This window comes from Schistocerca gregaria, chromosome 1 (genome assembly GCF_023897955.1).
Source record: "Schistocerca gregaria isolate iqSchGreg1 chromosome 1, iqSchGreg1.2, whole genome shotgun sequence".
Lineage (NCBI taxonomy): Eukaryota > Metazoa > Arthropoda > Insecta > Orthoptera > Acrididae > Schistocerca > Schistocerca gregaria.
This window is the reverse complement of record NC_064920.1, coordinates 656,507,129-656,529,778: the sequence shown is the minus strand read 5'-3', so window position 1 is coordinate 656,529,778 and position 22,650 is coordinate 656,507,129. Positions and strand designations below refer to the sequence as shown.

The window sequence follows — 22,650 nt, the reverse complement described above, 5'->3', positions numbered from 1 at the left end:
ATTATACAAAACAAAGATTAGGACTGTATTATACAAACAGAAAAGGAAGTAGGTAAAGATGAGATAGGAGATATGATAGTGTGAGAAGTATTTGACAAAGCACTTATAAGGTGGCAGATACTTGCACCTTACATGACATTTATTCAGAAAATAATATATGACAAATACCACACGGACACAGATAGCCATTTGACAGAATTATACTAGTAGCAACATATTTAGGTTAATACTGGTACATAAGATTTTAGAACTATGCGTATTATCATTGGGAAGGTGGTTTGGATGCACACAGGAAAGAGTTGTTTGTCATGTCGAACAAGTGAGGTGGCCGGCAGCTGGCCAGTGCTTCACACGGCAGCTGCTTTGTCAGTTGTGTGGCACTTTTGACCACAGGTGCCTGAGACCTCACAGGTGGAAGAAGAGAGAGAGAGTGCATACGTGTGAGACAGAGAGAGACTGTTTCCTGCCGGTGCAGCTAACGGGATATAAATATGGCATGCCCATGAAAGGTGGGAGATCTGCACAAAATTTTAGAGTCCTGATTGGCTGAAAAGCATTGGGATACATGTGAGAGGAGTGGCAAAGTTTGGCGGCAACAAGAACCACACGAAAATTCAGAGTTCTGATTGGCCAAAAAACACATATGGATACATGTGCGAGGAACAGCAAAGTTTGGCGGCAACATGATGGGGACTCTGGTGTCGGCGGTGGTGCTACGTGGATGCTGAGGGTCAGCTCCGCAAGAGCTCTCACAGGGGAAAGGTGATATCATGCTGGTACGTGGGACGACTGTCATAAGCTACGTGCTGAATTATGGTGATATTAGAGCAAACAGTTGACAAAGTAGGGCATTGTAATTGAAACTGCATATGTGTTCCACTAGCTCTTTGCTTGCGCTCTCTGATTCTGTGTCCGTCTAGGTGGAACTTCAGTAAAACCACTTGCGTGGCCAGTATTAACCTACATAAGTTAGGGAAAGGGATGATTACGGATAGAGTCTCCATTGTGTCAATGGCAGGGTAGTTAGTTTAGAGAATTAATTTGATTGTAATGTTTCAGGTTAGAAATATTACTCATCCTGTTTTTAATGAATAAAAGTAAGATTTAATAACAGACAATAATTGAAGCATTATCATTTCTGTAGGTAGCAAACTACTGATAGAATAAGAGCTTTATTAATAAAATAAATTATCATATTAATTTGATGCAAACGATACTTGGGGTATATTCCCACATTTAAACAGAGCTGAGGTCAGATAGCAGTAATGAAACAAGAAGTTTCTTAATCATTATATCCCTGAACATTGCACACTGAAAGACCTAAGTTAAAAGAAGGCCTCTGGAGTAAGGTGACATTCCCTCAGAACTACTGATATCTTTAGGAGAGCCAGCAATGACAAAACTATTTCACCTATTGTGTAAGTTATACGAGGCAAGCAAAATACCCCCAGACTTAAGGAAGAATTCAACAATTCCAATTCCAAAGAAGGCACATGCCAACAGTTATTATTACTGGACTATGAGTTTAATAAGCCATTGTTGCAAAATACCAACATGAATTATTTAGAGAATAATGAAAAAAAAGGTTGAAGCCAACAGTGGGGAAGATAAGATTGAGTTCTGGAGAAATTCAGGAACATGTAAGGCAATACCGACCCTACAACTTATCTTAGAATATAGGTCAGAGAAAAGCAAATCTAAATTTACAGCATTTATAGATTTAGAGAAAGTTTTTGACAATGTTGCCAGAAAAACACTCTTTGAAGTTCTGGAGGTAGGAGGGATAAAATACAAGGAGCAAAACATTATTTACAACTTGAACACAAACAGGACTGCAGTTATAAGAGTCAATGGAGCTGAAAAAGAAGCAGTAGTTGAGAAGGAGTGATAAACCAAGCTGGGATCTCTTTACTTCCTCTCTTTTTTTTGCCATCTGCCTCCTTAAATTCATTCTTTTTTCCATTTTTGACTAATTACCATTAACATACATGAGTATAATCTGCATTTTTATAAATGAGAAATGTTAACCCTTAGTCTTAAGATCCAATTTTGTGCTTAGTTTTGCATATGTCATCAATTTCCTAATTTATTTTGACTATTCCTAGGTAATATCTTTTGTTATGGGGTGAAATCAGCAGTTTTTTCGTGACTTAGATGCCTTTTGGAAGAGGAAGTACTAGGATTCTTAAAGTATTTATTTGGCCCCATTCAAAAACATATTAGCAAAGCCAGCCCTTAATTAATTCGGCTTGCATAGGCACAATATCTTTGACCTTGGTCTATAAGCTGCTTCTCGTCCAAGCGGCACATTGATGCAACTGCTCAGTAGTGAGTTTTGCTGTAATAAGTTAACACGTGTTTGTGCCTCTCGTCAAGAAAATGGAACCGTATAATATTGTGCAACGGTATGCCATTTAAATGGAACCATATAATATTGCACAACGGTATGCCATTTATTTTAGCATTAAATGGGGGTGAAAACGCAACAACAACTTACGGTAAGCTTCAGAAGGCTTTTGGAGAGCAGGTCATGTCAAGAGCTCAAGTTTTTTGTTTGCATAAAATGTTTAGTGAAGGCAGAACAAATGTTGAAGACGAAGACCATGGTGGACAACCATCAATCTCATGGACGGATGTCAGCTTGGCCAGGGTGCATAAACTCGTATGATATGATCGAAGATTATCCACGAAAATGATTGCAGAAGAACTGAACATCAATCAAGAAATGGTTCATCTACTAATAACTGAAGATCTTGGCTGTGCAAAAATTGTCCCCAAAAATCTCGCACCACAACAGCGAGAAACGCGGAAAAATGTGGAAGCCAATCTGTTAGAGCAACCTTATTCATCAGATCTCATCCGTGTGACTTTTTTCTATTTCCAGAGTCAAAACAGCGGTCAAGGGACACCATTTTCAAACAACACAAGATGTCCAAAAAGCTGTGACGAGGGTCTTGGGGAATATTACAGAAAATGAGTTCCATAAATGTTGCCATCAATGGCAGTGTGTGCAATCAGTAGGGAACTACTTTGTAGGAGACAACACTAAACTTGACTAAAACGGTACGCAAAATTTTTTTCACATCAGTCTCATTACTTTATTGTAGCACCTCATATATCTGTTAATTTCATTATTTAAACAAATAATTCAGCCTAACCTCTGGGGCAGAAGACTCTATTAGAAAGAAGGCATTTTTCAATGTATTCAGTTAATTGAATGAATTATGTTTTAATTGTAATTTCTGTAATTTAAACATCGAACAATGTATAGTTTCAGTGCCTATTATTGTGAGGATATATAAAGGCCTGATTTTTGGTCCCGAGACAATCAGTCCATGGCCAATTTTCATACGAGACGTCTGTATCAGTTAGCGCAACAAAATGCATTAACTTAACATTGGAATTAATGTAACACCAATAGGCTGTGTGTTAAAACAATGACAGTATCTGTTCAATTTATTTGAGAAATAGTGTCACATGCACCTTAATATTCTTCAAGAAGTGTTTGGTTAGGTATTTACTGCTCATAGATGTTCAGCAGCAAAGTATTGTAGCAGTGTGCTGATGTTTGCCTGCAACACATTAATGAGGCTTATCAGAAGTTAGCCAATAGTAAACTGGCCATATAACTATGTAACATTGGGGGGGGGGGGGGGGTTGTGAACAGTAAAGAACTGTGAAACGCAACTGTGCAACTGTTGGCTACATCATTTACAGTAGTCAATGTTGAACATCCATCCCCCATTTTTCAGCCAGTATAACAATGCATTGCGTCAACACCAAGGACTCTCAATGAAGAAGTAAAGCAGGTGAATGTAACAAAGGGAGTGAGGCAGGAAAAGCTTTGAGTTCTGTTCTATTCAGAGGTCCAAAAAACAGACAGCAAAGAACTTGAAAGACTAGCTGAATGGAATGGATAGTCTCTTGGAAAGAGGTTATGAGATTATCATGTCCGAAAGTAAAACAACGGTAATTGACTGTAGTCAAATTAAATAAGAGATCATGAGAAAATAGAAAGGAAATGAGATGGTAAAAGTAGTGGATGACTTTTATTTTAATTTGGACACGGAAATAACTGATGATGGCTGAAATAGAAAGCATATAAAATGCAGATTGGCTACTGCAAGGAAAGCATTTCCAAAAAATTGTTAACATCTAGTATGAATTTAAATATGAGAACATATTTTCTAATGGTCTCTGTGTGGAGGGTAGCTTTGCATAAAAATGAAAGATGGATGATAAACAGTGACACTGGATAATAAACAGTTACACCAAGAAAAGAATATGTGTATTTGAAATATAGGGCTGCAGTAGATTCTTGAAGATTAGATGGGCAGATTGAGTATCTAATGAGGAGGACTAAGTCAAATTGGCAAAAAATAAAGTTTGTGGCATAACTTGACTAAAAGAAGGTATCACTGATTTGGTAATGGAAGGGGGGAGGGGTAAAATTTTGGAGTCCAAGGGCTGAATGCAGTAGGCAAGTTCAAATGAGCAAGTTCAAATACGTGTAGGTTGCAGTACTTACACAGCAGAGCTGACGAGGCTTATATAGGATAGACTAGTGTGGAAAGCTGGAAAATCCAGTCCTCTGACTATAGATTACAACAACAACAAAAAGGATGTTCCCCATGTAGTAAAGTACCACCTTTAAGAATTTGAATTTGTTGTAGCTCTTAATCTTGTAGAGTTAGAAAGAGGCTGTGCACTTTATTGAACTGCTGTTGTTTGTTACTCTACTTACAATAATAATGTCTGTACAGTTGACAAAAAATTAAAAACAAAGAATCTTCATATTAGTTAATCCAGGCGTAACTGGAAAATATTTGGGATGCTAGCTACAAGGAATGTGTACTCCGTGAGTACAACAAAATAAAAGAGTGCTATTATAAATAAATAAAAGCAATGTAAAACTTCAAAAAAGCTTTTGACAATGTTGACTGGAATGCTTTCTTTGAAATTCTGAAGTAATACAGGGGTCAAACCAAGGGAGCAAAATGAAATCTACAACTTGTACAGAAACCAGATTGCAGTTAGTAGTATTGAAGGACACCAAAAGGAAGTGGTATTTGAGGAGGAGGTGAGAAAGGGTTAATACACTAACCACCAAGTCACTTAATCTGTAAATAGAGCAAACAGTAAAGGAAAACAAGAAGGAATTTGGATTACACAATAACTCTGGCAAAGACAGCAGTTGCTTGGAGAGCAGTTAAATGGGCAGAATAGCATCCTGGAAAGAGATTATAAGATCAACATCAACCACAGTAAAACTAGGATAATGTGGCGTACTGAAATTAAATCAGGTTACACTGACAGATCAGATAAGGAAATCAGACACAAAAAGTATTAAATAAGCTTTGCCATTTGGGTATCAAAATAACTTGTGCAGAGAATTATGTTGACATCTAATATAAATATATGTATTAGGGAATCTTTTCTGAAAATAGCTGTTTGGACTACAGTGTCATATGATGTGAAATGTAGATGATAGAAAGTACAAACAAGAACAGGCTAGAAGCTTTTGGAATGTACTGTAGAAGAATTCTGAACAAGCAACTAATGAGAATGTACTGGATGAAAGAGCTTTATGGTACAAATGACTAAATGGACGAATGGGTTGGTGACACAGCCTGAGGCATCAAGTAATAGAAGCAATAGTCAGTTTAGTAATGGGTGCAGCAGGGGGGGGGGGGCAATAAAAATTTTTGGAGGGAGGCCAAGGCAGGACTCCAGCAAGAAAGATCAACTGGATGTAGGTTGCAGCAGTTATGCAAAGATGAGGGCTCTTACATAGGCTACACTAATGCAGAGGGCTGCATCAAACCAATCTTCACAAAAAAGGCCTGCAACAAAAACCAAGAAGTCTACATTTGAGAAGAAAGTGCCCCTGCAAGCTTTGCTAATAGTATTCACAGATGCAGTAGAACAACTGGTTTTTCATTTATTGTTGTTGTTGTGGTCTTCAGTCCTGAGACTGGTTTGATGCAGCTCTCCATGCTACTCAATCCTGTGCAAGCTTCTTCATCTCCCAGTACGTACTGCAGCCTACATCCTTCTGAATCTGCTTAGTGTGTTCATCTCTTGGTCTCCCTCTACAACTTTTACACTCCACACTGCCCTCCAACCCTAAACTGGTGATCCCTTGATGCCTCAGAACATGTCCTACCAACCGATCCCTTCTTCTAGTCAAGTTGTGCCACAAACTCCTCTTCTCCCCAATCCTATTCAATACCTCCTTATTATTTGTGTGATCTACCCATCTAATCTTCAGCATTCTTCTGTAGCACCACATTTCGAAAGCTTCTATTCTCTTCTTGTGCAAATTATTTATCGCCCATGTTTCACTTCCATTATTTTTCGCTTTTCATTTATTATGCCTTGAAAATAGTGACAAAGACTGAACATATAGTTCAGGTTCTTCATTACTATCAACTGACAAGAAGAATCATATTACTGTCTCTACTGGCTGTACCATCATTGGATTCATATTGATGGGTGCTGAGAGATTATTTTTCTAGACTCTGGTTATGCATCAGAGTGAATATCTATCACAGCTTTGTAAGTGTTGTTGGGAATATGATCAGCTATTATACTGATACATTCTTTAACCATAAATCAAACTTCTGTAGAAGTGCCAAGACCAAATATGTTTTTTGAAAAAGTTAGACAAGATTATGAAAAGCATAGTTGCTACTCACCATACAGCAGAGATGTTGAGTCACAGATGGGCACAACAAAAAAAACTGTCAGAAAGTGAGTTTTTGGCTAACAAGTCCTTCATCAAAAATAGACAACATACACAGACACATATACACGGAAAAACAACTCACACATACATGACCACAGTCTCTGGCAGCTGAAGCCAGGAGTTAGACATTAATTTTAACAGTCATATAAAAATTGTAGAAGGGTCAGACCTGAATCCATTTTATACTGAAACTTCCTGGCAGATTAGGACTGTGCACCGGACCAGGACTGTGTGCCCGACCAGGACTCAAATCCAGAAACTTGCCTTTTTTTTTTGGTCTACGCTCTTACACTTTGCTGCAGTGTGAAAGACTCATTCCTGAAAGAATCCCTAAGTTAAAGCTAAGCTATTACTCTGTGATATCGTTTCTTCCATGAATGTGAAAGACTGCTAGATATACAGGAGAACTTTTGTGAATTTCAGAAGTCAGGAGAAAATTACGGACAGAAGTAAAGCTGAAGCTGTAAGGGCCAGTTCTGAGTCATCCTCGGATAGGTTGCACTATAGGAGCGTTCTCAACAAAATGCATTTTCCACTGCAGAGTGAGAGATTTATTCAGATAAATTTTATGCCACTAACTTTTTTTTATGGTTAGAATGTGCGCCCACAGTGAGACATTTCAATACAATGCTTTAACTGCAAGGGTGCTGTGACCAGGAACAGGTTGTCTGGTGTATCTGCTACATGACGGTGGACAAAGTAAGAGGATCTGATAAGTATAGACAGCTGCTGTGCCCCCACCTCTGCTGTTCTGATAATTTCTGCACTTGGCTCCTACAACCCCAATGCCTTTCCTCTTTCATGTTCTTCAGTGAGTCTTCCACTTCTAATCACATTAGATCTTCATCCATTTACAGTTCAGTAGCATTCTTCTCTACATCTGTATCTTCCTCCACTGCTCCATCCGTATTCAGCAAATTCTCAAAATATGCCCACAACAGTTCTTTCAGATCCTCCTCCTCCTCCTCCTCCTCTACCTCATTTCCATCTTTACCACCCTTGTTTACATTCTTTGCCATTTCTCCTCTAATACTCTTGATTATTCCATATAATATTTTCTTATTTCTTTTACTAATTGTTCCATCACTGTGGTCCACTTTTCCATCCACTTTCTCTTTTCCTGTGCCACCTCCTATCTCATTTCATGTTCTTCCCATGCTTTAATATGCTTTACTGAAATATTAATCTAAATATCTTATTCTCCAATACTCCTCCTTTTATTTCAGAATCCTACCAAGGTGGCACCAAGTAACTCTATTGCCATTTCTTGCACACATCTCCCTCTGCTGCTTCTATCATTGTGCTCATAAGCCCCTCCACTCATTTTCCATAGTTTGCAGCTCACCCAAAAGGGTTTTGTTTCTTATTTTCCTCTGATAATGTTCCTTTAACTCTGCTTCTTTTACATTCCACACACTTACATGCCTTTCTTGGTTTTCTTCCCCTTTTCTCTCCTTTATTTCTCTGATGTTCATTACTAACAGGTGATGACCACCATCTGATGCATCTGATGGCATTATCTTGCTAACTGCAATGTTTCTCATCATTTCATCTACTAATATATATAATCAACTACTGAATTTTTAAAACAATCACTGCAACACCATGTTACAATATGGAGCTCTCTCTCTCTCTCTCTCTCTCTCTCTCTCTCTCTCTCTCTCTCTCTCACTCACACTCTCACTCACACTCACACTCACACACACATCAAACCCATGACGTTCCAACTTTAAACTCATTCTTTTTTCAAAAGTCCAATAATCTATCACGTTCATTGTCTCACCTTCCCCAGCCATCTATTCCAAGTATATTTTCATGCTTTATCAATAATTTTCCATCTTATTTTCAAGACAGACAATTATTAATAAAGTTAAAAATATGATTGCTGACTCACACATAGACTTTATGTCTTCAATTTATACATTTTTATGTCTGTGTCTCTTTCTACCAATATGCACATCACTATCTATCATTACAAGTGTGTTCTGCCCAGTCATCTGTCTCTGCAATTCTTCCACATACTCCTCTTTTTTGCTCTAAATACACTACTTCTGGAAGGGAGTGGGGGGGAGGTCATATACAAGTAATATTATCAATGTTTTCCCCATCAATGATACTTTTGTCTTCATCATTCTCTCGTGTATTATAGTTAATTCCTCTTATAGTCAAACTCCGACAATTATATCCACTTCATTCCTGGTGCCACTGTCATTGTCTGTTCAGTAGTCTAAACCTGTTTCTCAATTTATGCCTTTCTTCATCTCCTCGCCTTGTTTCTGCCACCCCTAAGACATCCACTTTTCATCTTTCCATTGTCAACCAGTTTTTCCCATTCCCTTTCTCTTTCCAAGTACATACATTTATATTCCAAATTGTAACCTATGGCCACAGCATGGGACAAGAAATGTACTACAGTTAAAGAAACAAATTTTGTGGAAACTAGGAAAATAGAGAGCTATCATTAAATAATTTGTGTGTGACACATGGTATGACATGCCAAGTTACACAGAAATCACTAAACAGGTGGGAATATATCTGGAACATGGTCACTTACTTTACGAATCTCATTCTATTAATTCTATCAAAATCTATATACACATCTCAATCACTTATCCACAGTTCCATGACCAGTGCCAACAAGAGAACACTGAGACATTACCATCATTTACATCAGCCAGCAACATTTTACTGTTTCATACTTTCAAACTCAAAATAAAAATATTACGCACCTTGTTCATCAAAACAGTATGGGATCCATGTTCCAAATGTAAAGTCAATTCTCTCCCCATGACGAACAATATACAGGTGGCGTGGTTCACTGTTCGTTACCTCAGAGGCTCCTTCTGACTCTGCACTTGTACAAACCTGTAAGTTTGAAAGAAAAAGAAAAAAAAAAAAAAATTGTGTATGGATTATAGATGTCTCTCGTAACACACTTACACAATTTCCTAACTGAATGTATAAGTAAACAAATGCAGCATAGTTGTGATTTTTCAAAATGGTATAAACGTAAAGAGTGTATTTCATTTAAGAGATGTATATTGAATTAATGTGTCCAAAACAGAGGAGGAAATGGAGATAGTGGTTACCACAACTACAACCTCAGAAAACGTGACACATTATGTAAATGACAAATTTTAATTGTTGTTGTTTTATTCATCTACAGATCTATTTTCCAAGTATATTGGACAAGTATTGGTGTTACAATTTAAGAAGAACAAAAATAAAGTAATTCACATAGACTTACAGTTCTATAATGACAAGGAGAGGACAGATAGTCAGCAGGGGGCTTATAGTAGGAACCACCCTCTTATTTGTCTGAAATAATTTAGGGAAACCACAGGAGACCTAAATCAGGATGGCTGGATGAAAATTGGAGCCTCCAGCCCTCCAAATACAAGGCCATTTTGTTTCAAACAGTGCTACCTCATTCAGTTTACCCTAGCATACAAGACTGTTTTAGAAATTAGTTTCATGATAATGGAAAAGTCTAGTACTTCACTATTCACTTATTTCTTACTCCCAGTCACTGCACATACAATACAAACTGTGCACTACACACACTTTCAGCTGATGTCAGAACCATTTTGTGCACAGCAACTACTCATTTGCTAGCCTGCAGAACTGAGTCAGCATCCCTTTACAACAAGTGAGATGTTGAGCTCAGAAAGAAGACATGGGGTTCATGCTATACTACTGGGAGTAAGTTTCTCCAGAAAAGTAACAAAAAGAATGAAAAATAATAATAGAAAGTGTTATGTAGAATGTTAGATGTTTTATTATTATGTGTGTTACCTTTTTCTACCAAAATCCTACTCTGTATTATCGAAGTAAACTACCTCATGTAGAATGTATGGGTTAACAGGTACTTTTTACCTGCCTTTTTATATAAGTTTGTTTTACCAATTTTAGCAGTCTCCTTTGGTAATTTCCTGTACAGTTTTATTCCTTGGTAGAAAATACTATTTGAGTTTTATGTTCAATCTTTCTTGGATAATGTAAGTTCAGTCTGGACCTTATTCCATGATCATGGACAGAGCTGTTTGCATAGTAAAATTATTTTCGATGCATGCAACTGCCTGGTAAATGAATTCACTGGTGCAGTCAAAATACTCAGTGTTTTGAACAGACTCTTACAATGAGCTCAACTACTGTTTTTGATTATTACTCTTATAACCCTTTCCTGAGAGTGAAAATTGTGTTCATATTTTGTCTATTGGTCTCCCAGAAAAGAACACCACAGCTAAAACTGAATGTACAAAACTTAATGCATGTTCAGAAAGGTAGCACACTATATAGAAAATGGGAGATATAGGAAAACAAACAAACTGATCATAGAACTGACTAGAGCGGAAGATGTATGTTATGAGTGTAATGAAAACGAAATTTGGATGGGCAAGACCTATCACCAGAGGAACTAATGGCAAATAGATGAAGGAAATTCTTTGCTGAATTCCAAGAGATAAGAAAAGATCAAAATAGTGCACCGGTGGAAGGTTGGTAGAAGACACTAGAAAATATGCATATAATAAGACACAGTTAGAAAGTTGGGCAGTTAGTTTTGTCAGTTATGAGTTTCATGGATTATTAATGCAACATCTCGCTACGGCATGGAATGACCCAGTTTTCAAATTATAGTACAACATTTCAGTGTGAAACATGGCAAGATACTGACCATTTACACAATATCTTAATGTTCTTCTTTCTTCCTATGCATACAGTAATATTTATTTAACTGTGTTTAATGTCTCTCCTTCCTTCTCTTCACACACACACACACACACACACACACACACACACACACACACAATCATACTATTACATAAATTATTCTGCACAGTCAGAGGGATGTCATGCAGTTATACTTACAGTTTTTGTTTCAGTTAATTTTGTGTGCTGTCTGGAAAACTGATAATGAGCATTATTTCTCTTTCTACTACTATACTGTTAAATGTTTCTGCCTTTTTCAAACTGTGATTGATTGTTGACCACAAACTTCTCCTGAAGGAATGCTGTTATCAGAAGGCCCAACTGTTTACAGAGCTGTCTACAAGAGGTTTACCAGTGGACACAACATATTACTCCTATTACACAGCGACATGCAACAAACACTTGTTTCCTCAGTGATGAACTACCCTGGAAGATGATCTCATAAGACATCAGTAAATGAAAATCCGAAAAGTAAGTCAACTTTTTGACATTTTCACCTCCAAAATCTGATCTTACTTCTAACAAAAAAGTTGCAGAGCTTAAGTGTTGGAGAGTTCTGCAACGCATGGCCTCTAGTTCAGGATGCTTGTAGCTGAAGATTACAGTGCACAAAGAAATATGAAGGAGGGCTTCATCTAGCAGTAAATGATAGACATATGACGAATAGCATTTTCTATGAGCTATGCTATAAATTTGTGAAATACAGAACATCAGTATACATAAACTGATTTCATCATAACAGCCAGAAAAGTAACCAGATACAACTTTTTTACATTTTATTCTGCAGGTATCAAGTGCACTTACTATTCTATGGGCTGGTTGGTAAACAAACTTTATTGCACAATTACAATGAAGGGAGTGACAATTACAGTTTAACATCCCACTGACAGCAATTGATCATTAGAGACAAAGCACAAGCTCAGACTGCAGTAAGATGGGAAAGGAAACTGGTCATATCCTTTTAAAGAAACTGCTATAGCATTTGCCTCATTTGATTTGAGGATACCGAGGAAGAGCTCAGTCTGGATGGGGGGGAAGGGGAACTGCATCCCTGTGCTCTGGAACTCAACTAAAGTGTCTTAATTACTACCTCACTGCATACAGTTATTATACTGAAGATGGGTCAGACGAGAAGACGGGAAAAGTGCAGATGAAAAGATGGCAAAAATGCTGGGGAAAAAAAGCAAACTACATATGAAGTAGGAAAGTACTACAGGTTATCTTGGCTATTGGTTGCAATAGGTACTCACAGGTAAACACAGTAGAACGTGAAGCTAAGCACTGCACTGAAACAGCAAAACATACCAGTAGCCAGAAAACTAACAAAAATAATTATATAACATGTAGTCTAACATACCACTCCATCCTCAGTATGTTTCTCGTCACCAGAATCACTGGTTCCATCTGATGGTTTGGAGCTGCTAGTAGCATCTGTCACAGACTCAGAGAATATACGAGGCGGATCTGCTGAAGGATCCATGGTTCTCACTGTTTCATCCGGCTCTGTCACAGGGGGAGATGGCAGTGATGTTTCACTAAGACTAACTGTTCTGAAAACAATACAAACAGTGCAAAACTTGTTTAAACATACATTCCTTTGTCTGGATACAAATAAAACTGAAAAATGTTGATGGTTATCAAAAGAGTGTAAACACTGTATCACAGTTTTCCCATCCAGACCAATAGGCTGTTGAGGATGCAAGAACTAGCATCCAACATCCGATGCATTAGATGTTTGTCCATCCTGGAACTGACAGGGTGGCTTTTCCCCTAATTCACTTAAAACTACTTGTCATCAGAGCCAACTTACTGGCTTAAGGATGCAGTTTTATAACATTTGCTGGAAATAAACTTGCCAAAAGTCCTGGTAGAAAGCACTACTTTTGAATAGAGTGCTATTAACAGGAGAAGGAAATTATCAATGGGAATACTTTCCATCTACTCCTGAGGCTGCTGGATGAAAGTCCTGAATTTTTAAACCTTTTCAGGAGTGATAGGCTGCTCACAGGATCAGGGAGTCTTCACCTCTGGGGTGAAGGTGATTTTTAAAAATGTTCAACATTTCGGAAGTTGGTAGTTACTGACCTTTAGCGACCAACAAAATTATTTTTCCAGTATGTAAAGCCCACAAGAATTCAAAATTGTATTCTTGTTCCCAAACATGGATTTATTATTAATCATTCTCTTGTTTCCCAGGTGAATGTTGCGGTTTAGGGAGGGTGTACAGGCTCAGTAGGCAGAGGCTTCATATCGTGGAGCTATCAGATAACTGTGTTTGGATTCAGCAACATCTAACTGAAGTCAATGAAGTGCATTTGTCTACAGTGAACATTTTTTGACTCTGAACTTTTGATCACCAACAAGAAGAAGGTGTTATGACAGACACTGAAGAAACTTTTCAGTATGAACTAACAACAATCAAAAAAGAGTCAAGGGCTTCAAAGCCATCATTCACCATCTTTACAGCACCAGTTTAGATTTATGAATGGCCATTAAAACTGCAACACCAGGCAGGACAGCAAATAAAGGGATTTTACTTATTGTGTGTACTGTATACAGAAGAGTACATGATTACATTTGGAGAAGACCTTGGAATATAAAGTGTGTAAAATTTAGTACACAAAAGTGCCACCCCTGGCAGTAACACGATTCTCAACCAACTAGGCACCTTAACACACTAAACTTAGATGATGTCTTTCGCAGCTGCATTGACAATCAGAGTGGAAGGAGTCTCTCAGCAACACGTCACAATATTTGCAACTGGTTAGAGAACTGTAGAATGTGGTGGCCAGGACAACAGCTGAACACACTTTGAATAGGGGTTGATCAGGACAACACAGGCAACATGCACTGTCACTTCTATCTTTGGAAGTTAATGTCATGGAGAGCTCAAAAAATAGTGATTCCTGTTGTCTAAATTACAAGCTGTGGGAACCAGAGGTGATAGTATTGTGTATTCAATGGCACTACTGTAACATCACATCCATAGGATGATGACAAATACAATCTGGTAATGTTTGTTTTCTTCTGAGCTGTCTCAAATAGATACATATATGGTGAAGCCTTACAGAGAACCAAGACTCATCTGGAAAGACATTGTGGTGCCAATGAGTGGGAGAACTACTTGTTGATGTGACTCTATCTGCTGCCACTATGAGAGAAGCAGCAACAAGGAACATATAGGACACTGAGGTCATTTGAGATGTTACACAAGCTCAGAATGTTTCAAGGATGGATAAGAAAATTGGCCACACTCTTTCAAAGGAACACTCCAGACATTTTCCAGGAGCAACTTTGGGAAATCTATTGTAAACCTAAATCTGGATTGCTCGACACATATTTGAAATGTTGTCCACTGTGATGCCAGTTTACACCACTAGGTATATTTACACACAGATGAATATTCAACCTCACTTGGACTACAACAACAGTCACCCTATTGACAGTCTGTGGAGCTCCAGAAATCATCATACTGTTGGTATGGGTATTTTCCTGGCTGCAAACAAGCTCATTTCTTGACACAAGGTATGTTATGAAACTGTACAATCCTGTACAGCCAATGAACAATATGTCTGTGCTCTTGGACACGAGTCATGTGGGGCTGTCAAGATCCTGCATGGTGTCTATTATGGCCCTCTTAAAACCATCAATTCCATATCTGCATGACAGTTTTGGGATCTCGGCCAATGTGGGAAGCAATATCATCAAATTATAAGATGCAGTCTCAATTTGCCAAGGTCCTCCTGCTGCTCAATTCTGTCACAGGTTTGTAGATGTTTCTCCTTCTTACACAAGGTATAACAGATATTACCACACACAGCCAATGTTCGAATGTGATTTCTGAATGAGAAACCTACTGCATAATATTTCCTTAAATATAGAATATAGATAGTGTTAGTCCTACATACTTTATGCCATGCTCTGAGATGCTCATCATTTGTATATCCAAGCACATGATGCACTCCATGCCAATTCGACACTAGTTCCATGCCACCTTCAGGGTGTATTAGTTTTAAAGGCAAGAATTGTGTATGTCATGCTACTTATTTTCTACAGTCAAAAATAGTGGTAGCACTGTGATAGCATAGGCAACTGGTCTCACTGTTATGCTGGTATCATTGTTCCACTGCAAGGGTGAATTATATCCATGGATTAGCAGATATTTTAGATGATTAAGTGCATCCTGTAAAGCAAATAATGCTTCTTGTATGCACCCTGTAATCCACGATGATAGCAGCCAGTTTACACCACTAGGTATATCTACACACGGATGAATATTCAAAGGAAACTCAGTGCCTCCCGTAGCCTACTTATTACCTGCAATGAACATTTATGAGTAACTCTGAATTGCCGCACTGCGTGTAATTCACTCCAGATTATCTTCCTTACCTTTCAGAAAACCACCGTGTAGTACCACAAATGGTACAAAATCCTTCTGGAAGCAGGTCATCATTTGTGTGCAAGCAGTTCTTACCTCACAGATGTTTTTATTATTCTGATAACCCTCTGTAATGCTTCACATAAAATTTTAAAGTAGAAACTTCTTATCTACACAGCACTTTTTTTTGTTCATTAAAAACGTGAAGTACTTCAACAGACATTCTGAAGGTCATTTTCAAATATGTTATAGTGTAAGGCACGTAGGATTTACGTTGCATTGATAACATGACCATTATAGATGGGACACATATTTGGATTTTAAAAGGAACTATCCCATCATTCACTATAGAGAAACCATGGAAAACCTAAATCTGGATGGTCATCTGGATTCCACTTCCTTAATCACTGTGTCATCTGGCTCCATCTCAAATATTTTGTCACAAGATAAGTTTCAGTTATAGAGTTTGTTTGCAGCCAGGCCGATTCTCTAAAGTTCTTCTCCCCACTATCATCTTTACGCTCACAACAGTGTCTTTCATCTGATCAGATACTTTAAAAGAAAAACTGTGGTTGCCTTGACACACTATCTGTTAATCAACAACGTACATCAGACTCATTATATTCTCTCTTTTGTGAACCCAGTTTGATCCAAATTTATGCTATTCATCTTAACAAATAGGCAGTAACAAACTAACAATAACAATCAGTATTCAAATTCTAAAAGTATCACTAAGAAAAGACCAATGGCAGCCAACTAGATAAATATGAGTGCTAAACTCAATAGCAATAAACAGGGCATAAACAAACGAAATGAAAGAAGTTAGAGTGGAAGGGGCTTGAGCCGGGGGGGGGGGGGGGGGGGGGTGGTGGTGGTTGTATGGTGTTTGGTTTGTGGGGTGCTCCACTGCACAGTCATCAGCGCACATACAAAGTCTCAATTTTTACAATGTCCAATTTTTTTTTTTTCACAATCCATTCTAGTCACTGTCATGAATGGTTGTGGTGGAGGTGGTGGTGATTACAACACAAACATCCAGTCCCCGGGCAGAGAAAATCCTCAACCCAGCCTGGAATCGAACCTGGGAGGGGGGGGGGGGGGGGGGTCACTTGCAAACAGACAGACAGGTGGAAGGAAAGGAAAAAGAAAACCCCAATAATGGAGTAAAAAGTGAAGACACAAAAATGGAGTGAAAAAACATAATGCTGCATCATTCACAAAGTGTTATTATATCCATTACCCTTTTCAATGGTTAACCATCTTTATCAGGTGGAAAATACTGGTGATTTTGTGCAGCAGCATGTGAGGTCGCCATGACATTATGTTGTTACTTTCACTGTGGATAACTGAGCAAATTAACCACAGAACACACAGAAGTAAAATCAGCAATATTTTCCACTAACAAAAATTATGTGGAAGATGCCTTCCACCTGATGATGACTGTTAACTGCTGAAATGCACTGTGGATAAAAACAAAACCTGATGACTGATGCTTTTCACTCTGACAGTCACAGCCTTCAAAACACAATTCCTAATGAATGTAAAACAGAGAGAGAAAAATTGGGATAAATTTATTGGGAAGATAGATTATGAAAGTATGGCTGACAGAATAAAAACGTATATAGCAAGTGGGAGAAAGGGTGGCTGTAGAAGATGATATTTGGAAATTTGTGGCAAGTTGTTATGGAAAAGACGTGTACATTAAGACAAAGTGCATGCCATGAGCTCAGTATTTATTGGTAGAAAAAGATTTCATTTTCAGAGTTCAGAAGATCTGCAGATGGGAGACGAGACCCAGAACTACTTCCAGCATCTACATCTACATCTACATCTACATCCATACTCTGCAAGCCACCTGACGGTGTGTGGCGGAGGGTACCCTGAGTACCTCTATCGGTTCTCCCTTCTATTCCAGTCTTGTATTGTTCGTGGAAAGAAGGATTGTCGGTATGCTTCTGTGTAGGCTCTAATCTCTCTGATTTTATCCTCATGGTCTCTTCGCGAGATATACGTAGGAGGGAGCAATATACTGCTTGATTCTTCGGTGAAGGTATGTTCTCGAAACTTCAACAAAAGCCCGTACAGAGCTACTGAGCGTCTCTCCTGCAGAGTCTTCCACTGGAGTTTATCTATCATCTCCGTAACGCTTTCGCAATTACTAAATGATCCTGTAACGAAACGCACTGCTCTCCGTTGGATCTTCTCTATCTCTTCTATCAACCCTACCTGGTGCAGATCCCACACTGCTGAGCAGTATTCAAGCATTGGGCGAACAAGCGTACTGTAACCTAGTTCCTTTGTTGTCGGATTGCATTTCCTTAGGATTCTTCCAATGAATCTCAGTCTGGCATCTGCTTTACTGACGATCAACTTTATATGATCATTCCATTTTAAATCACTCCTAATGAATACTCCCAGATAATTTATGGAATTAACTGTTTCCAGTTGCTGACCTGCTATTTTGTAGCTAAATGATAAGGGACCTATCTTTCTATGTATTCGCATCACATTACACTTGTCTACATTGAGATTCAATTGCCACTCCATGCAACATGCGTCAATTCGCTGCAGATCCTCCTGCATTTCAGTACAATTTTCCATTGTTGCAACCTCTCGATACAACACAGCATCATCTGCAAAAAGCCTCAGTGAACTTCCGATGTCATCCACCGGGTCATTTATGTATATTGTGAATAGCAACGGTCCTATGACACTCCCCTGCAGCACACCTGAAATCACTCTTACTTCGGAAGACTTCTCTCCATTGAGAATGACATGCTGCGTTCTGTTATCTAGGAACTCCTCAATCCAATCACACAATTGGTCTGGTAGTCCGTATGCTCTTACTTTGTTCATTAAACGACTGTGGGGAACTGTGTCAAACGCCTTGCGGAAGTCAAGAAACACGGCATCTACCTGTGAACCCGTGTCTAAGGCCCTCTGAGTCTCGTGGACGAATAGCGCGAGCTGGGTTTCACACGACTGTCTTTTTCGAAACCCATGCTGATTACTACAGAGTAGATTTCTAGTCTCCAGAAAAGACATTATACTCGAACATAATATGTGTTCCAAAATTCTACAACCGATCGATGTTAGAGATATAGGTCTATAGTTCTGCACATCTGTTCAACGTCCCTTCTTGAAAACGGGGATGACCTGTGCCCTTTTCCAATCCTTTGGAACGCTTCGCTCTTCTAGAGACCTATGGTACACCACTGCAAGAAGGGGGGCAAGTTCCTTCGCGTACTCTGTGTAAAATCGAACTGGTATTCCATCAGGACCAGCGGCCTTTCCTCTTTTGAGCGATTTTAATTGTTTCTCTATCCCTCTGTCGTCTACTTCGATATCTACCATTTTGTCAACTGTGCGACAATCTAGAGAAGGAAGCACAGTGCAGTCTTCCTCTGTGAAACAGCTTTGGTAGAAGACATTTAGTAATTCGGCCTTCAGTCTGTCATCCTCTGTTTCAGTACCATTTTGGTCACAGAGTGTCTGGACATTTTGTTTTGATCCACCTACCGCTTTGACATAGGACCAAAATTTCTTAGGATTTTCTGCCAAGTCAGTACATAGAACTTTACTTTCGAATTCATTGAAAGCCTCTCGCATAGCCCTCCTCACACTGCATTTCACTTCGCGTAATTTTTGTTTGTCTGCAAGGCTTTGGCTATGTTTATGTTTGCTGTGAAGTTCCCTTTGCTTCCGCAGCAGTTTTCTAACTCGGTTGTTGTACCACGGTGGCTCTTTCCCATCTCTTACGATCTTGCTTGGCATATACTCATCTAACGCATATTGTACCATGGTTTTGAACTTTGTCCACTGATCCTCAACACTATCTGCACTTGAGACAAAACTTTTGTGTTGAGCCGTCAGGTACTCTGTAATCTGCTTTTTGTCACTTTTGCTAAACAGAAAAATCTTCCTACCTTTTTTAATATTTCTATTTATGGCTGAAATCATCGATGCAGTAACCGCTTTATGATCGCTGATTCCCTGTTCTGCATTAACTGATTCAAATAGTTCGGGTCTGTTTGTCACCAGAAGGTCTAATATGTTATTGCCACGAGTCGGTTTTCTGTTTAACTGCTCAAGGTAGTTTTCAGATAAAGCACTTAAAAATATTTCACGCGATTCTTTGTCCCTGCCACCCGTTATGAACGTTTGAGTCTCCCAGTCTATATCCGGCAAATTAAAATCTCCACCCAGAACTATAACATGGTGGGGAAATCTACTCGAAATATTTTCAAATTATTCTTCAGGTGCTGAGCCACAACAGCTGCTGAGCCCAGGGGCCTATAGAGACATCCAATTACCATGTCTGAGCCTGCTTTAACCGTGACCTTCACCCAAATCATTTCACAATTCGAATCTCCGTCAATTTCCTTCGATACTATTGCACTTCTTATCGCTATAAACACGCCTCCCCCTTCACTGTCCAGCCTATCTCTGTGGTATACATTCCAATCCGAGTTTAGGATTTCATTACTGTTTACGTCTGGTTTCAGCCAACTTTCTGTTCCTAGTACTATATGGGCGTTGTGACCGTTTATTAATGAGAGCAGTTCTGGGACCTTTCTATACACGCTCCTGCAGTTTACTATTAGCACATTAATACTGTCATTCCCTGTTGCATTTTGCCTACTCCTGCCTTGCCGCGTCTCAGGAGGTGTCTTGTGGGCCTAGGGAGGGAATTCTCTAACCTAAAAAAAAAACCATGTGCACTCCACACGTACTCCGGTACCCTCGTAGCCGCTTCCGGCATGTAGTGCACGCCTGACCTATTCAGGGGGACCCTACATTTCTCCACCCGATAGCGGAGGTCGAGAAATTTGCACCCCAGCTCTCCGCAGAATCGTCTGAGCCTCTGGTTTAAGCCTTCCACTCGGCTCCAAACCAGAGGACCGTGATCGGTTCTGGGAACGATACTACAAATAGTTAGCTCTGATTCCACCCCACGAGCGAGGCTTTCCACCTTCACCAACTCCGCCAACCGCCTGTACGAACTGAGGATGACCTCTGAACCCAGACGGCAGGAGTCATTGGTGCCGACATGAGCAACAATTTGCAGTCGGGTGCACCCAGTGCTCTCTATCGCCGCCAGTAGGGCCTCCTCCACATCTCGGATGAGACCCCCCGGCAAGCAGACAGAGTGAACACTGGCCTTCTTCCCCGACCTTTCCGCTATTTCCCTAAGGGGCTCCATCACCCGCCTAACGTTGGAGCTCCCAATAACTAATAAACCCCTCCCCCCGTGTGCCTGCTCGGACCTTGCTGAAGGAGCGGCCACATGTCCACTCACAGGCAGAGTGGGCGATGCCACGCGGCCAGCCTCCACATTGACCCTCCGCCTCGTGCGCCGCGAACGCCGCTGAACCCGCCACTCCCCTTGGGGAGAGGGTGGCCCAACCGCGCCCGGTACCCGCGAAGATGTCTCGACAGCAGGGACAGTGGGTGAAGCATGTAACACCTGGGGTGTACCTTGCGACGCAACAGACTCCCCACTGCCGCTACACTCCGAGGCAGCAGCCTGAAGACGGCTGACCGTGGCCATCAACACGCTCAGCTGTTCGCTAAAAGAGTGGCCAGCTCCTCCTGCGTCCGTACACAGCAGCCACACATCCTATCCATCCTAAGAAATCAATTTACTATAGAGTGTTAATCAACTTTTAACTAGACTGCTAATTCACTAAAGGCGGTTGATTATTGACTAAACTGTGATTGCTAACCACTTCTTGTAGAAAACAAGGAAAATAGCGCTGCCTGTCTCTGGACTGTATTGAAAACAAACACTAGCACTACTAGCACTATGGCTGACTAAAGGGACTCTCTGACTGTATTCAAAACAAACACGGGATCTATGGAACACTTAATAGCACTCGGCTATTAAAGCTTCCTAAAAGCAAAAACACGCAGAAGAAGAAGTGACAAGTAAGAAAAATACAGTTAGTTCTTAAATTAAGGTAGCTCGCTGCACAGCAGACGTGAAGCAGACGGCGGTTAGGGCGACACTGACACTACTGGCACTATGGCTGACTAAAGGGACTCACTCTGACTGTATTCAAAACAAACACGAGATCTATGGAACACTTAATAGCACTCGGCTATTAAAGCTTCCTAAAAGCAAAAACACGCAGAAGAAGAAGTGACAAGTAAGAAAAATACAGTTAGTACTTAAATTAAGGTAGCTCGCTGCACAGCAGACGTGAAGCAGACGGTGGTTAGGGCGACACTGACACTACTGGCACTATGGCTGACTAAAGGGACTCACTCTGACTGTATTCAAAACAAACACGAGATCTATGGAACACTTAATAGCACTTGACATTAAAGCTTCCTAAAAGCAAAAACACGCAGAAGAAGAAGTGACAAGTAAGAAAAATACAGTTAATACTTAAATTAAGGTAGCTCGTTGCACAGCAGATGTGAAGCAGACGGCGGTTAAGGCGACACTGACACTACTCATAGGAGATCTCTCCTTAGATATAAGCAGTATTTAATGATATGCTCATACTCCTATTGCCAACATTCACAAACTCAAAGTGACAGAAAATTCATCTACCCTCTCCCATAATGAGGCCTCAATGTGAAATTCAGACCCACAACCATGTGCTCAGTCACACTACTCTGATATAATCCTCACATGGACACTCACATGGAAGAATAATTTCAACAGGCACATTTACACCTGGCAAAGAACCATGAATAGAAGAATTCTGCATGTGCTTCCTGAGAATTACTCCCAAACAGCATTTCTGAACATGTTTACTTTCAGTCTTATGTAAGTTGACTGTGTTTTTGGGATAAGGCAATGTGA

General features: G+C 39.7%; 1 protein-coding gene across 6 annotated transcripts in view; it reads right to left on the bottom strand.

Annotated features, from left to right (window-relative positions):
• LOC126361500 (protein UBASH3A homolog) overlaps window positions 1–22,650 on the bottom strand; it is a 248,795-nt gene that overhangs the window by 56,626 nt on the left and 169,519 nt on the right. For all 6 annotated transcript variants that reach the window (XR_007566234.1, XR_007566235.1, XM_050007798.1 and 3 more), the window contains 2 exons: window positions 12,816–13,008; window positions 9,478–9,613 (listed from right to left, as the gene is read on the bottom strand). Coding sequence is in view for 4 of the 6 variants with exons in the window: in XM_050007798.1 (XP_049863755.1) it covers window positions 9,478–9,613; window positions 12,816–13,008 (329 nt within the window). In the remaining 2 variants the exon portion in view is untranslated. The remainder of the gene's footprint in view (window positions 1–9,477; window positions 9,614–12,815; window positions 13,009–22,650) is intronic.